The sequence below is a fragment of the Mirounga angustirostris genome, unplaced genomic scaffold (assembly GCF_029215605.1).
Source record: "Mirounga angustirostris isolate CCGP_5_RB_7025 unplaced genomic scaffold, mMirAng1.0.hap1 SCAF_8, whole genome shotgun sequence".
NCBI lineage: Eukaryota > Metazoa > Chordata > Mammalia > Carnivora > Phocidae > Mirounga > Mirounga angustirostris.
Window position 1 is genome coordinate 59,761,932 of NW_026991716.1, and position 18,331 is coordinate 59,780,262.

The 18,331-nt window shown below is 35.8% G+C and overlaps 1 protein-coding gene and 1 long non-coding RNA gene across 4 annotated transcripts in view; one reads left to right on the forward strand and one right to left on the reverse strand.

Moving 5' to 3' along the window:
- ADGRB3 (adhesion G protein-coupled receptor B3) overlaps window positions 1-3,076 on the forward strand; it is a 707,437-nt gene extending 704,361 nt beyond the window's left edge. The window contains exon 32 of the mRNA XM_045867061.3: window positions 2,271-3,076. Within this exon, the coding sequence (XP_045723017.2) occupies window positions 2,271-2,459 (189 nt within the window). The 3' untranslated portion in view covers window positions 2,460-3,076. The remainder of the gene's footprint in view (window positions 1-2,270) is intronic.
- LOC129045514 (uncharacterized) overlaps window positions 1-18,331 on the reverse strand; it is a 206,067-nt gene that overhangs the window by 12,987 nt on the left and 174,749 nt on the right. The window lies entirely within an intron of this gene.

The window sequence follows — 18,331 nt, forward strand, 5'->3', positions numbered from 1 at the left end:
GATAAATCCTCTCCATAGCTTGATGCAGAATTCACACCAGTGAACCTTTGAATCAGTGATTAATGATTCAGGTCACTGTAGTGCCCTGAAATCTTCAACCATTCCCCATTGCCTACAAAATAAATTCCAAATTGAGTGGCCTGGCATACAATGTCCCTTATGATCTGGCTTTCAATTCACCTTCTGCCTATTTATTCTTTTTCACTCCAACTAAAATAAACTGGTTACTTTTCTCAGACTTGTCCCATCTGCATGCTCTCTGGATTTTTACTTCTCAGTATGCCTGCCTGTTCAGCCACCCAGCCTCCAATCACACGTCTTTATGACCAAGCTCATTCTTCTATGACTATTCTAACATCACTTTTCTCAGAAAGGTTTATATGCCTTCCATAAAAGGAAGCCTTATCTCCACCCTTGTCTGTACCCCCATCAGCACTTTTCCTAGATTATAGACACAGATATAACTATATATTTAAACCTTCATTTAACTATAAACACCTTCATAATAAGTATGATTACTACATAGTGACCATTTATTAAATACTAGGTGTTATGCTAGGCCCCGTAACTTTATTTTTGCAACCCCATAATGTAGGTAATCTGCATATTTTGCCAGTTCCTTTGGCCCACAATACAAAGCATAGTTCTCTGTTTTGCAAATATTAAAGTTGAGGTTCATAGAAATCAAGTAAATTGCTCAGTTACGTTCATATAAAATGGAGCAACTGGAATTTGGACCTGTATATATCAGGCTTTAAATCTTACACTTCCTAGTGAACCATGTTGGCTTTTCATCTTTGATTCATCACTTTATCCTCCCTAGTGCCTAATATGCCCAACACAGAGCAGCTGATAAATATTAGTCAAAGGGAGCAAGGAAGGCGGGGAAGAGTTACAAGACTATATAGCTCATAAGACTTTAGGATATTAGACTAAATCAGAATTAATCCCCTGCATATATCCTAAAGGTTAAAATCTTATCACGTCTTAACTTTTAGCTATTGTTTTCTTGTATATCCTCATGATTAAGGCTAATAAGTGTTAAAAACATCTAACGTATTGAGGATTTTAACAATTTAATTTCTAGTATGGTATGTATTTCTATAGGTTGTCTCTTTTTATCTATACTTGAGAGTGATTTTTATTATTTTCAATGGAACCCAGATAATAATTGCAGTACCTGTTTTACATTTCCCCAACTAATTAATTATAAGCAGTTGAAGGCTAGAATTTAGGGTGAAGGGGAAGAGATAAAGGACACATTCAGCAATTATAGTTGTTTAAGTGTTTTAGTTTAATTTGTTCTAAGGAGAATTTAGTCATGATTTCCTTCTTGTTCTTTGATGTTACTCAGCATAGTCTATTCCATTCAAATTCCCTCATTTTACAGAAATCTTTAAACACTTTTTAAAATAAATTAAGTTCACTGCTAAATCTTAGCAAAGTATCAGGCTATAGAAACTTTGAATAATGTCTACTCACATTTATTGAGCCCCTACAACATGGAAGGTCTGGGTGGAATAATAACTAGGCAGATCTTAAATCTCAAGTAGTAAGAGGGTATATACTAAGGAATATAAGGAATGCTGGCCGGTAAACATACTTTAAAACCTTATATTGCTAGATATATTTTCCAAAAAGCTGTGCTCTTTGAAGGGAAGAATGATTTTTGCTAGGTTAATGTGCGGCCCAAATACGTAGAAAATTGTTGGGAATATACAGCAGGGAAAAAATAGATTAAAATGCTACTATGTCCCTTGCGTAATGTTCTAAAAAGGATAATTTCTTAAAAACTAAGCAAAGTTAATGAAATTCAGTTTTATGAAATATGGCCCGTTTGGGGACCGTTTTTATTATTACATAACATGCCCCATTACATACCTTCAAATTTTATCTCACCAAAGATTCTGCCAAAATACTTCAATTTTCTACATTTATCTTAGCAGGAACACTCCTTTCTACCTGAGATAGCTATACAGACATTTCACAAGATACCCAAAACAAAACATCATCTACTTTGCCTTCCATAAATTATTCAATTCCTTTGATTGCTGGAAAACTTTAGGATAACATAAAGAAGGTGTTCATCAGTTTGTTCAATGAAAGAAAACTAAAATCAAAACCATTTCCTGCAGCTGGCCACAATTTCAAATCATCTCTGAATCATATAAACTCGATTAAGGTCACAAACATGCTCTCTTCCTGGGAACTTTAACAAGCAGTAATCCTCATCATCAAATAATGACTCTCTTCCCCTCTCTTCTCAACAGGAAAACCCAGCACCAAACAAGAATCCATGGGACACTTTCAAAAACCCCAGTGAATACCAACATTACACCACAATCAATGTCTTAGATACAGAGGCAAAGGATGCTTTGGAACTGAGGCCAGCAGAATGGGAGAAGTGTCTGAATTTGCCTCTGGATGTGCAAGAGGGTGACTTTCAAACAGAAGTTTAGCAAAATCAAAATGGACTGAGGTGGATATAAAACAATTTATTGCACTGACACTTAAGACTTGGGAAGCCTGACATTTCTATCTGGACCATGTGACTATCCTATGTCAGGACCTTCATGTGCCAAATGTCAGTGGTGTTTGCATATGGTAACTTCTCACTAGTCAGGCTAGTGGAGAGAGGACCAGGTGTACAGTTCTGACCATCCTGTGTTGTAAGTATCCGTGGAATGGATTTGTAAGGTAATCTTTATAGATAAACCTCAAGCAACGATTCATGTTGTAACCGCTTCATATGGTTTAGTTTTCAAAAAACTTCACCATGAAGCACAATGTATATATTTATGCAGTTTTTAAAGTTTATAACAGTCTGTTTGGCCATTACTACACTTTTTACTTTATAATATAAAAGCAAAGTTTTTGTCATTAAATGAATGTTTGTTGAGCTACATTCTTCATTGCTTTAAATGCAATAAAGTAATAATCTCACTTTTATATGAATAATATATTTCACATCTTTATTATTGCAGTTTTCTCTAGAAAGCTCTGAGTAGCTTTCTCTGCTGCAACTGTGTATAAAATATTTAAAATGTTGTATGGTGTAAATAAACTTTTGTCTACATATCAGTTTTTTAGTGCATTTTATTTTGGATTTGTTGAACAGAAATTTACATATTAAGTTTTTTTTTTCAATACAGATACTGAAAATGTATTCACAGTTTTAATAGCATACCGTTATTACTCCTTTGAGGCTAATGATTTCTCAAATGTAATAGTAGGTTTGTATAGTGCTTCTGTATTTTCTACTCAAGCATCCTTTGGAACAATGTAACGTGTAAATGGGGCTTGTCAGAAATCTGCCATCATAGTCTTACATAAATTTTTGGGTTTTTTTCTATCTTGTGGCAAAAAGACAACTACTAGTAGAAAACAGTAAGTTGCCATACAAAAAATAATACAGGGAAAATGTTTATTTATTATAAGTAATGCAGTCCATTGCATGTTTCACAAAACTTCTTCTATAGTTCTTCATAGCATATAAAAAAATGAACTTTATTCAGGATTTTTTAAAAAAATCTTCTCTGTATATTCTGTAGCAGAAGGAAAAGGGGAGTGGATGTATTATTTGGTAGATGCTTTCTCTCTGGTGTGAAAAGTGGGAAGTCTGAGGTGAGCTGGTCCCTAGTGCCCTCTGTAGTGGAAAGCCACACCGGTGATGGCTCCTACTTTCTCAAAGCCTCATTAAAGGAAACACGGTGCAAAGGATTTCAGCAATTTTGTCATCCTTTTAATGGATGATACGATTGCATCTTTCAATCTAAGGGAAGTATAGGGAGTGGAAAGGAGATTAGGGTCTTCAAAACTCCTAGAATGTTTATTTAAATTAGTTTTGTTGTTAAACCTAAGCTGCATGGTCTTGTGTGGTCTGTCAGAAACTCAAGTGAGCTGGCTCCGGCTACCCATGACCTGGGGGACCCAGCCCTGCAGGCCATGAGTCCAGGCAGAAACAAAGGTGCTTCAATGCTCGCTCAAGTGCACCACGAAGCTAGAGCCTTAAAAACCGCCCAGCTCAGGCTGAACTGTCAGATACTTATAATGTTCTCAATGTAAAGATGTTAAAAATATATTTTTAACCAGATTTTAAAAATAAAAGCAACATCAGAATATAACATAACTAAGGAGTGATTTTTCTATAGAATAAATTTCATGCTAATTATAATGTAATTGTAATATTAAATGTTTATTAAATTTATAAGATGACTTTCTGGTGATAGGAATATTGAGTAAATTTCTCTCTCTTTCAATATCCATGTATCTAAGTACATACATATGCATATATGTATGTATATGTGTGAATATATATATATACAGCTACATATGTATGTGTATATATATATACATATATATACAGATGCTTAGCTCCATCTCAGTGACCTACAGCGTGAATGAAAACCATGTAGGCAGTTTACCATTTCAAACTGTAAAATCTTGACTGGAAAAAAAAAAACCCTCAATAAGCATATATTTGAAAACAAATTCTATGTTTAAAAACCAAATTCAATATATTAGACTAATATTTCTTGTAAAACTACAATAGTCACTGCCATAAAATAAAATCTTCTATTTTTTTCACTATTTTTCTCTAGTTCTAGTAAATATCGATTATTATATGAAAGCTAAGCAGAAATTGCATACTTGAAAATGCTTGTTAGGGGGTAACATTTTTGCTACTCTAAGAGGGATGCCAAGTTGTAGTGGTGCTTTTCAATTGTTTTTTAATCTATAAGGAAAACAATGCAGGCAGGTCAATAAGTACCAAGGAATCATAATTTCAGAGAAGCTCTCATTTTAGTCCACTTCTTAACAAGTTTCCTCTGCACATGAACATACTCGTACTCTGCCAAAGCTGACTTGCAGCCATCCCCTCTAACAAACAGTCCTGGGCAGCTCTCTCTGAGCCCACTGCACTCACAACCTGCCAAGAACTTTGTGCCCTTGGACTGGTAGTCCTTCCTCTCCCCCCACATCTAAATTTCATCTATGCTTCAAGGTCCACCTCGTATTTCATCTTCATGAAGTTTTTCATGATTTTCCAAGCTAGAAGTAATTTCTCCTGTGAACTCTTATGGCAATGCTTCTGTACCTCTCTTAGGACTTTTAAAAAAACCTTCTACCTTGTTATTTATACACATTTCTGATATCCTCTGGTGGACTGTAAGTGCCTGGAGGGCAGGATTCATGTCTGATCCATTTTTGTATCTCTTAAGGGACCTAGCACAATACTGTTCACACAATAAATGTTTGTTGAATTATTCGTGGAATTTATTTTAGTATTGCTTATAGTCATGCATTCACAGCAAGTCACACATTCAAAAGTGTTTATTGAATAACTATTACGTATTTACTTGTTAGGAGAATATAGGGCCTCTGTTTTAGGGAGCTCACAGTCTACTAAAGATGGAAAATACCAATGTGAAAGTAATAATAATATTTAAATATTATAAGCTCTTATTACCCTATATTGTCTTTTTGCCCTCAAGATTACCACATGAGGCAGGAATTATCCTAAAGAAATGGAGACTCAGAAGAGGTTAAGCAATCTAAGATCACCATAAGTAAATGACAGACCCAATATTAGAGCCCCCATCCTCTTACTTCTACTCTGGGGTCATTCCCATGATACCATGAAGTTTCTACTGTTCCTTCTAGCTTATTAAGTCCCCAAATCAAATAACCACAAATTCCATGGAGATGTTTTTCAGCCTAGTAGTAGAGGCATAAAACTGAAAACATGCATCTTCAGCTGCCATGGGGGTGGTGAAGACAGTAGCTAATTGTAGCAGAAAAGCATGGCTGATCAAAATAGCAAGTGATCTTAAATAGATTTGGTCTGTTGTGCATTGTGTGATTCTATTTGCACCACTTTACCTTTCAAATCCTCTTCAAATGTAATTGCTGTTTCACTAGTTTTGTGATTACTTGGCACATATGCAACAGGAGACAGAAGAGAGAGGCCAACCTGAATTTTCAGATTGGCTTCAGACACTAAAAACATACAGCCACAATTTTAAAAAGTTGCAGTCAGTAAATCACTGCTTCAGAAAGTTTAGATTGCAAATTTTAAATCATTCTCAGCTTCTTAGAAAATGTTTACTAATTTTAGGTTTTTTTGTTATCTATGTCAAAATCAATTCATTAAATTCTACAAATTTATATTACTTCATTGAAGAATATGAAAAGAAATATGTCTCCAGCATGTCAATCTGCACAAAGTTTTCTATGATAACAAAATCATCTTCCCCTGACACACTTCTATAGTTCAATTCATAGCTGGGGTAGTAACAGCAGAACTGAGAACTCTAATGTTAGAGATAGAAGAAATTTTGTCAGCCAATGAAAACGGCAATTATATTCAGGGGTCAAAAAAATCCAGACGTAGGTAAGGAGAGACTTCATTTGAAAAAACTATAGCAATGGGGCAAAAGGACTATTGCAATAGGAAGAAACCTCCAACTATAAAATCTACAAGCATCCCAGATGCCAGGCAGAAAGGGCTTTTCTTTCATAGGGAAGAGTCAACAAGACTAGAAAGAATCGGGTGTGGGAGAGTGAGGTGAGCAAAGGTCTGAGCGAGTGGTTGAACAGGAAGTGTCTTTGTAGCCAGCCAACTCTGGGAGAGATGGTTAGGGGAGATTGTTCAACCTCCCAGTGCTTAGCTAATCTCCCAATACTTGTTTAAACTCAAGGATGGGCCAGAGTTCAGAGGCCTGGGGAAAGCAAGACACCTAACTGAAGTTTGGTGAAGTTAAGTTAGCAAGTATTTTGTTCAGATTGGTCAGTGGGGACAAACCATTCACTTAAGAATTTCTGAGACAAAGGATAGGAATTTCAAGGGTCTGTGTCTGACTTTGTCATAAGTATACAAGAGGTTCACCTGAGAGTCTTATCCAAGGTCAGAAGGGTGGTTCCTTTCCAGTAAGTTGTTTCCTAGAACTCGAAAGGGTGCGGGGATTTCCTGACTATTGCTGTTTTCCAAGGGCATAGGGCTCAGGTAAAATTCAACACTGTCATAGGGGAAGAAACTAAGCCTACTGGAATGAGAAGACTTTTTCAAAAATTAATGTTCAGCCAGCAGTGATTAATAGAAAGGATTTTTCTAATATTTAAACAATAGCTATGCCTCTTTTTTTTTTTTTTTAAGATTTATCTATTCATCTGAGAGAGAGCATGTGAGCAAGGAGAGAGAGAAAAAATCCTCAAGCAGATTCCCACTGAGCACGGAATCTCATGCAGGGCTCAATCGCAGGACCCTGAGATCATGACCTGAGCCAAAACGGAGTCAAATGCTCAACCAACTGAGCCACCCAGGTGCCCCAACAAAGCTATAACTCTTTAAACAAAAATAATTCCGGGCGCCTGGGTGGCTCAGTTGGTTAAGCAACTGCCTTCGGCTCAGGTCATGATCCTGGAGTCCCAGGATCGGGTCCCACATCGGGCTCCCTGCTCGGCGGGGAGTCTGCTTCTCCCTCTGACCCTCCCCCCTCTCATGCTCTATCTCATTCTCTCTCTCAAATAAATAAATAAAAGCTTTAAAAAAAAAATAATTCCAAAGTGAAAATGGTAAATATTCTAAGCTAGAGAACATTTAATTTTCTTTAATCTGAGTTTACCAATCCTCTCTTGGTTTGGATTCCTGCCTGTACGTTCATACCATACAACTTGCTAGTCACAGAGGCCAGGGGCCTAGAGTGAAGAAGCCAACTGTCTGAAGTTAAGCTGAGGGGAATATTTTGACCTTCTTGGTCACAGGTAAACTAATAGATTAACACCTGAAAACCAGCTAAATTGATAAGATGCATCTATGAGTTTAACCCCCTAGAATCACCTCAAAACACCTGGCCAGATACATCTAGCTTTTCTTATATAAAGACAAATAGTTCATGGTGAAAATGATTCTTCTGATAGCAACCACCTATATAAAAGGAGTAAAAGGCTTTTGAGGGGTGTCTTTTGAGTACAACTTCCTCCTCACCAAAACCACGAAACTCCAGTAAGAGGGCCAGCTCGCTTTTAATAAGTAGTTTTCAACCAAAGAAAAGAGTCACAAAGATTGGAATTGAAGGTCAGAATTTCAATTCCTATTCTTTTAACCAGTTCAGAGTTTTGTCAACTTTCCAGATGAATGCCTAGCATTACCTAGTATCTCTTTTTCTCTCAAATCTGGAATTTCATTTCTAAAATTCAGAGTATTTTATATAGACACTGGGAAAATAATTTTAGGTAGTAAGTATATTGTGCTTTATTCTGAAGTAGAGTCAAGGTGTTTATAAAAATATATACAGTATTCAACAAATACTTATTTAGAACCAGTCACCATCTAGATATTGTATTAGGAGGTGATGATTCAACAGCAAACAAAATTTGGTCCCTATTTTCAAGGGACTTAGCATCTTTGGAGACATACAGACCAACAAACAATTACAAAAACTTGATAGATTTATAAGGAAAAGAAAGAGCATGTAATGGGAATATTTGGAAAAGACACTGATATAAATAAATTAATAAATAAATTACTTAAAATGAACAAAGACAATCCAGGTGACACAGAGACTAATTTAGTACCTGAAATGTATGCCTCAAGGTCCTAGACTCCTGTCTGGAGCTGTGCCAAATGATGGCTCTGAGCTTCCCAATAACTAATGTACACATAGAAACTGCAATTAGTTACATAGTTTGTAGTGTGCGTAAGATAAAAGCCAACGTTTCCTCTACAGAAGCAGAAGACCAAGAAGTGCCTCTCACAAAACCTCATGCTGAATTACATATAGAATTCTTTATCAACAACATCCTTATAAAACCTCTGAGCTCAACAAAGGTATTTCTTATGTCCTTTGTTGAACTGTAATGTGATGGTTAATTTATATCTCAACTTGATTTTAGACCACAGTATCAGATATTGGTCAAACACCAATGTAGGTGTCATTGTGAAGTATTTTGTAGGTGAGATTAACATTTAACTCAGTAGACTTTGAGTAAAGCAGATTACACTCCGTAATGTGGGTGGTGAGCCTCACAAAATGAGGCCTTCAGAGGAAAAGTCTGACGTTCCCCAAGGAAGAAGAAATTCTTCCTCCATACTATCTTCAGACTAGAGCTGCAACATCAACTTTTCAATGGGTCTTCAGCTGCTAGCCTGCCCTCCAGATTTCAGGCTTGCCAGACCCACAATCACATGACTCAATTCCTTAAATCTATGTGTACACACACACACACACACATACACACACATATACACATACATCCTATTGGTTCTGCTTTGGAGAACCCTAATACAAGTAAATACTTAATACCCAAATACAATCACCAAAAACATTTTTTCAAGAGTCAAAACACTGTGCTTAAGTACAAAGCTATCCCATGATCTGGCTGAATAAAAAAAAGAAAGAAAGAAAAGAAAAGGAGAACATTGTACTTCAAGAAATTACCCATGAATATGATTTCTCAAAACAGAGGTTTTGGTAATAATTTTAAGCTTTTCTGAGTGCTTATGAAACTTTATAAATATTTATAAATATTCATTTAATTCTCAGAATTAGCCTATAAAGCAAGTTCTATCATTATTTCCATTTTACAAATAAAGAAACTGAGGTCCATAACTTTGCCAATTTCACACAAGGCAGTAAATGGCAAAGCCAAGATTCATCCCCACAGTTTAGGCCCAGTCTAAGCTCTGAATAATTCTGCTGAAAACTGAATAGTTTTTTTGGCAGTAGAAAGTTCAAGGTTAAACTCGCTGGCAAGTATTTGGGATGATATAAGGGCAGATCTGTAGGATGAAGGAGAGAAGGATGGGCATCCAGAGGACCACTCCCCCTCACACAGAATAGTACTGAAGAAGAACCACCAAGAACTTGCTCAGAACACAGAGTTAGGTTTGGTTCAACACAAGGACATATGAGAGGCTGAGATCCCAAAGTTCTACATCATGGGGCATCAAAAAGATGACTTTTGTTTAGAGAATATTATCAACTGATTATTGAACCATATTATGTTCATTAAAGTATTTTCTAAAGTTTGGTATGTATGGAAAATCTAACTTTGAAGTGATTTAATTTTCCAGTGATTCTTACAGGATAAACTGGCTTCAAAATATAACCCAAGGTAACAAATTAGTATTAATGAGTCAATTATATATTTACCAGAAAATTGCAATTAGGGCTTTGAAATTGTGCATTGAAAGTCATGCTTGCAGATAATGATCACTTCAGAGGTTGACATATCACTTACGGCCATATTATTTCATGACCATAAAGTCATATTATGAGGGGGTACTACAGGAGATTAATTATGTCTTTCTGTTCTGTAAGTTGGGGAGGAGAGATGGTAAGGAAGTGGTATCAAGTCATTAATGTGAAGAAGGAGCTAGGACACAGACTGGTTTTGTCCCACTGTAAATTCTCTGAGCTTTGGAGAGACAATTACCATGAATTTTGACTCTCAAGGTAAAATTAAGACATAGGTTATATATAAGCATCATTAGCCAGAGAATCATAAAGGTAAATAAAAGCTACAAATAGTCTGAGGATTTATGTTTTTATCCTCTCATAGAATTCCCGTCAAAGTGAAAAAGAGCATAACAACTATCAAAGGAAGATTAGCTGTGTGTCCAAAACTTATAAATTCTCTTGATTAGTGGCCCAGGAAGCCCAGACTTATGACATTTTCCCCATAGCAAACTGTCATGAATTTTGGACAAAATGTCTAGGAACTAATATTTCTAATTATGGGAGGAGTAGCATGTTGTTCTTAAAATAATTATGCCAATAATTTTCTTCAGCATTAACCCAGGGCCGGATTAATAATTGTGATGATACAAATGTCAGATTGGCCAGGTATATTTACACATATAATTTCCTATCATTACAGATTTATAATGCATAGTTGTCATTTGAATTATATAACCAAACTAATTTGAATAGCTTTAGATATATTTCAGTACAAATTCTGACCATCTAATGTCTTTAAATAAGAAGTGCTAAATACATTCTCAGTGATTCTCATGTCTGAGCCTGGATGGAGGGCCTGGGAATGGTCCAGGGCTTTTACATGGTGGCTCTTTTCCCATTTTCCCTTTCATGGGAGCAGAGGGAAATTGAGCATTGGAAGGAAGTGACCTTTTGCTGCCTAACTTTCCCAGTGACCCAAGGATCAGGAAAGCAGAATCAAGAATGGAGCGAATTCATGGCAGGGCCTCCTCCTCCCTCAGAATCCAGCCATCTTATCACTTCAGAAGACAGATTCAGCTCCCACCCTTCCCCAAAATCACTCTGAACAGATAAGCTCCACCATGAAGCTGTTCTACTGAGGACTTTTCTTTGCTCTGTTTTAAAACAGGATTTGGGAGTGTAGTCAGCTTTCTGTCTACTATCCATTTCCTTTTGACTTCCAGTGTTCCTTGGACCCAACCTCCAGACAGATAAGCCATATCAAATGGCCCATTTGATGGGAGATTTGGGATAGAGCACTTTATTTGCACAATCTCATTCTTGATCATTCATCAGACAGGTGACCACTGGACCCACTTTTCCTCATGGGGAGGTGGGAAGCTATAGCCTGCCACTTAACCAGGCTTTGTATTGAAGCTCCCCAATTACTATCATACTATCATAGCACTTTTTTACTGCTCTCGGTCCTCATTTGCTGGGAAGCTCATTTGCCAAACTACCTTAAAGAAGGAAACATGAAGGTGCATATGAAACTGTACTGAGCCTGAATGACATAGAGTGGAGCTTGGGATGGAACACCACGCTCAGTTTGGGCTGAGTGCTTTTCTTTTGCCACCAAAAAGCACAGAGGAACAGTCCAAAATGACCTCTATGCCTGCCAAGTTTGGCAGCAAATAGAGAGCCCTTCACAGAAATCCATTCTATGGCCTCCTGAACAGGAACCAGGCATTTGTCATCAGCACAGTTTCTTTGATCAACATCATTGATCTAATGAAAAACCTTATTAGGCTTTTAAAAACACTCGAATTGTAATTAGGGTTGTGGTCTTTCTTCTGAATCATTTTTATGATAGGTATCAGAAGAGAATCATATCCTAGAGATGGTTTTGTATATTTTTTAAAATAATTCTATAAGTGCTTTTGTGGAATAGGCAAGAAATTGTTAATAACCACATTGTATTCAGATTTCTGAGGAACCCAAGCAGAGACCCTCTGCCTGTGTTTACCCGACATGTTTTCTGGGACATCTCAGAGCTGAAGTTGCACATCTTTTCTGTTGACATCGACATTATGACAACCATGTGTTTATATAGCCGGATGCTATCCCTTGTCCACAATTTCAAATGCTTCACTTCACCACAGCTGTGCAGAGACCTTCCTGACCCTCTTTTAATTAGTATAATTAACTTCCAATGTTATAATTCTAGCATGGTAGATATTTTTCAGGATTTATCGTTTGACACTCAGAAAGAAAAATCTTTGAAAATTATTTTGTTAGAAGAAATCTTGCTTCCTTTATTCATCTAAGAAAATCTAGTAGGCATTTACAGGCATCTGCCTAGTTCTGCATCATATTCTGGCAAAATTGTATATATTCATATACCTTCTGGTCAAGCAAGTGCTGCCCCAGAAATCCTTGCTATGTTGAGGGCAAAGGAGGCTGAGCAATCCATTCTACTTCTTACTCACAACCACATATGCAGAAATTGAAGCCATTTAGAAATGACTCCCTTTTTCCTAAGTTTCAATTTACACTTATATAAGCCCAGGTATTTCAAATTTCTACACGTCAAAGTTTTTCTGCTGATAAAAAAATTTATAAAAAGTCAAGTGGAAAAGAAGTGTTCAAAAATATAAATTAGAGAATGAATATCAATTTACTACTCTGTATGGTGATCACTTTTTTTCAGCAATAAATAGATTAAAAACATGATCATTATTTTTAGCAGTTGGTGGATGGGGGAGCAGAGAGAAAGAGGGTCAGGGAGAAGGTGAAAGGGAGAAAGAATGAAAATGAGAACTGATAGGTAAACTGAGAGAAATACAAAAGGCATATGTAAAAAGCAACTTGGCAGACAAGGAAACAAATGTGTGCTTCTCTGCTAGCCAGAAGCATTTAAGACTCATGGGGATTATAAAGCATCTATTACTTGGGGGAAACACTGTGCAAAAAAGAAAGGCCAAGAAGCATTTTAAGTTGAGTAAATGGCAGGGCATGGCAGACTTTGAAAGGGAAAGAATAGTAGATAAGATGCAGATGAGATATGGAGAGACCAACAGGGTTATTCAGCTACAGGGTACTTTGTAAAGACTGGTTTCCAGGAGTTTTCCAGTTGTGTTCCAGTTGTTGCTATGAACAATGAAGCTTAATTTTTTTTTTCCAATACAGATTTTTTACCTATGTGTCTAGGGAAAGTTGGATCTCCAGTAAATGGTATAAAATCATGGGGGAAATATATTTATGGTACCACAGAAATATTGTTAACTAGAGAAACTAATGCTGTTTTTTAATCTGCTTAAAACCCATATTTATATTTTACCAAAGTACTGATAAAGATTAAGAGTAACATTCTTTATCTTCAAGGGTTCATTCAGCTTCAGGTATTGACTGGTGGTAAAAACAAATGCTAACTATTCCCAGAGGTCCAAAGGAACAACTGTCCTGATTACTTATGGTTAAGAGATGAGAATCTATTGGATTAGAAAATGTGGCAGAGGAGAAGAAAAGAAGAAGAGAAAAAGCAGGAGGAGGCATTTGTCCATGGATATAATTATTTTTCTAGTTGTATAGGAAGTAGGACAGCAAAGTAGGACTATTAATAATCTTACTACCTGAAGGAGAGAGTGTTGAATCTGATGTCTTGAGGTCTACGCTAACCTAAAGAATCTGTGATTCCAATGAAAGATTTTGACTCAGAAAATGTAGAATACTGGGATTATTCATATTAGCAAAATACATGAAGATAATGTTGGGAAAATATATGTCTGTAAAGAAGCCATGTATTTCATGGCAAAAGTTTCTGGAACATGAATCCCTCTTCGTGGATGCCACCTTATTACCAGCCCATGCCTTGTAAATGATATAAAAGTGTTCCATGCTTCTGTCTGAGGGGAGAAGTTCATGCCTCATTTTACTATTTGTTAAGGAAGCCTTTGAAAATTTACAACATTTTCTGCTTTAACAACATTTTTAGCAAATTGAGTTTGTTTTAAATTTGAGTATAGTTAAATACAATGTTACATTAGTACAGGTATACAACTTAGTGATTTGACAAGTTTATACATTATGCTATGTTCACAAGTATAACTACCATCTGTCCCATTATATATACCACATCAACAAAACAAAGGAAAAATCATATGATAATCTCAGTAGATGCAGAAAAAGCATTTGACAAGATTCAACATCCATTCATGACAACAACCCTTAAAGTGGGATTAGAAGAAATATACCTCAACTTAATAAAGGCCATATATGAAAAACCAACAGCTAACATCATACTCAATGGTGAAAAACTGAGAGCTTTTCTTCTAAGAGGAGGAACAAGACAAGGACGTCCACTCTCACCATGTTTATTCAACATAGTACTGTAAGTCCTAGCCACAGCAATCAGTCAAGAAAAAGAAATAATAGGCATCCATATTGGTAAAAAGAGGTTAAACTATCACTATTTGCAGACAACATGATACCATACATAGAAAATCCTAAAGACTCCACCAAAAAACTACTAGAAGTAATAAATGAATTAAGGAAATTTGTAGGATACAAAATACCCAGAAATCAATAACGTTTCTATACAGTAATAATGAAGTAGCAGAAACAGAAATTAAGAAAACAATCTCATTTATAACTGCACCACAAGGAATAAAATATCTGGGGGTGGGCCACCAGGGTGGCTCAGTTGGTTAAGTGTCTGCCTTCGGCTCAGGTCATGATCCCAGGACCCTGGGATGGAGCCCCACATCAGGCTCCCTGCTGAGCAAGGAGTCTGCTTCTCCCTCTACCTGCTGCTCCCCCGGCTTGTGCTCTCTCTCTGTCTCTCTCTCTTTCAAATAAATAAAAATCTTAAAAAAAAATAAACTTAACCAAAGAGGTGAAAGACCTATACTCTGAAAACTATAAAACACTGATGAAAGAAACTAAAGATGACAAAAATGGAAAGATATTCCATGCTCATGGACTGGAAGAATAAATACTGTTAAGATGTCCGTATCACCCAAATTAATGTACAGATTCAGTACAACCTCTATCAAAATACCAATAGCATTTTTCACAAAACCAGAACAAATAATACTAAAATTTATATGGAAACACAGAAAACCCTGAATAGCCAAGCAGCCCTGAGAAAGAAGAACAAAACTGGAGGTATCACAATACCAGATTTCAAGATATACTGCAAAGCTGTAGTAATCATAACAGTATATTACTGGCACAAAAATAGACACATAGATCAATGGAACAGAATAGAGATCCCAGAAATAAACCCATGATTATATAGTCAATTAATCTATGACAAAGAAGGCAAATTTTTGTTTTTAATGAAAGTGAAATCATGAATGTTCCCAAACTCTATTGAAAGAAAAGAGAAGAAAGTTAGCATTTTCTGTCCATCATTGCATACCACATCACAGAATACAGGATGGAGTCCATTGCTGTTTTGGTAACAAAACCTAGTTACATAATATGATAGGAAATGTCATATAAAAATGCTTTCTTTCTCCAGGGAGTGTAAGAGGTATTGAAATATACAGTAAGATCGACCTGGCCCAGTACAAAAACACACCAGCAGCAATAATTTACTCCTTTTTCTGAGAATAAAGAAATCTTTTTCTTTTCTCACTAGGATAACAAAAGCAATTAAGGCCAAGTTATTAAAAAGTAGATTATCAGCTTGGAGACTCATTTCCTGATGTAATCAGTAAAACTAAAAGGGTATTTTGGGATGTCAATGGGAAGAATTTGAAGTGAAATATATCACTAATATTGGTTGGTAAGAAGATACACAAACTCTTGTGAGGTATAGTCACTTATTTATTTTGCCTTATCTATAAAAGGTCTTTTCTCCCTTTAATTCCAAGCTGAATCTGGCTTCTCAAATCGGTTTTTCGAACATAAAGTAATAGCGTTCAGTAAATGACTATTTTTTACCTAAAGTCAGCTCCTGCTGAATTGGGCCTGGCCTAATTTGACTTTCTCCTCTGCAGAGCTTTGACACTCAGCAGGGTCTTAACAGCAATCTCCAAACCTTTCCTAACCCTGAGCCTGAGCCTCACCTTGCCTACCATTTCAAGTCTGGGAACATTCTAGAAAAGCTTCTCCAGTGCAGTGGTTAACCCTAGGTTCTCCACACACAATGGAACATTTGCAAAGTATGCAGCAATATCCTGTTTTAATGACCTCAGAGTTTGGTCCATTATTTCTAAAAGAAGTACAAGGATCACTTATTCTTTAGAAAAAGAACATTGTACAAAATGAAAAATTTGCCAATATTTACTTGAAAATACATCTATAAGTAGACTTATTGGACCTTGAACTGCTAAAGTAATATGGAAAATTCCCTTCAGTTGTCTACTGTCCCACAATGAAAGCTGGTGAGGACTTTTAAAAATGTTATCTAATCATGTAATAATAATTATTAAGATAGCTTCAATCTCACTCCTTCCATACAGAAAACATACCACTTTACCTGCATTCTAGACTTTTCTGGAACACTTCAAAAGATTTTCAGATAATAGAATTTTTTTTTACCATAACTGAATGTTTGAAGTTTACAAAGAAGACAGATATTTGAATTAAATTACTAAGGTGGAACAGGGATTGTATTCAGATACTGTGGGTATAATGTCACTGTTAACAGCACTGAGTATGTGAGAATAGATAACTATCACAAAGTAATTTAGTTCTCTGGCAAAACATTAAGAAAAATTTGCCCTTTACAAAATGTGGTCTTCATTTGGCAAGTTGCTTTTCAGCAAATGGTTGAAGTTAGAGCTTCATAGATATTGTTTGACCACAATTTTATGATAAGTGTGGGCCCAAATTTAATTCCCCAATTTCCAAAAGAAAACAAATAAGTGTGGGCCCAAATTTAATTCCCCAATTTCCAAAAGAAAACAAATACGTTAATTAACTCAAAATGCTAGCTTCACTACTTATTCTAGAAAAAAACTTTCCATGCCATGTACCCAAGTTCCCTTTATCATCACTCAAGTATTTGAAAAAATAAGAAGGAAAACATGCTGATAAGAAAATTGCTTCTGAATTATAATATACTACAGAAAGATATTTTTAAAAAGTTAAAGGATAATTAAAGGTTAAAAAAAATTCTGGCACATTGGTTCAAATTCCTGCTTTGCTTCAGCCCTGGAGTCCACACACACCTGTGTCCTGGGTGTTTGATCCATATGAAGCCATATAGAATACCTGGAGCTGTGATTGCCAAGAGTGACGGGGACTTGTGTCATGATTTGCTCAATTCACAAACCATTTTCAGGTTTCTTAACAATCAAAAAGTTCCTCTTATACCTAAAGAACCTTAAAGTACCCCTTCCTTTGTGCATCATCAAAAGAGAGCCAACATTTCTTGCACTGAGTTCTCAGTGGATGGAAGGAAAGGGCTGAAGGGCTATGAAGAGGGGCAATCATCCCTAGGTATCCTGTAGCACAGTGGGTCCCAAATATTTCTTGTGCTCAAGACCTCTATACATTCTTAAAAATTATTGACTATCCCAAAAAACTTTTCTTTATAAAAAATTCAAAATATACAAATATGGAAATGTAGAGTGCTATTTTTAAATTTTATTCATTTATTTTTAAATGGCAAGATTATACCCATAACCTATTAACATAAATAATGTATTTTAGGAGCAAATCCATTTTCTAAAACCAAATAAAATCTAGTGAGGAGAATAGCACTGTTTTACATTTTTTACAGATTTCTTGAATACCTGGCTAAATAGAACCTGGATTCTCATGTCTCTATATTTAATGTTTCTATATTTAATGTATTATGGTATGTTGTTTGGTTGAAATATATGAAGAAAACCAGGTTCCACTCACACATGTAATTGGAAAAGGGAGGAGTCCTTTGATAATCCTTTTAGATAATTCTGTATGTTCTTTGATACTACAAAAATATGGCAGCAGGATTATCTTAGAAGTTAGTTGAAATGTCAAATTTGAAACCATATTAATAAATTTTTCATGTTCTTTTACATTAAAATCCATTGGTCTATCTTGTACTTTGAATGGATCTTGTACTCTGCACAACTTTGTAATATCACACTTTGATCATCTGGAAAATATCAGTTGAGTTATACAGATCTTCCAAATGTTAAACACTTTATTTATAAAATATCAAAAAGTCACAT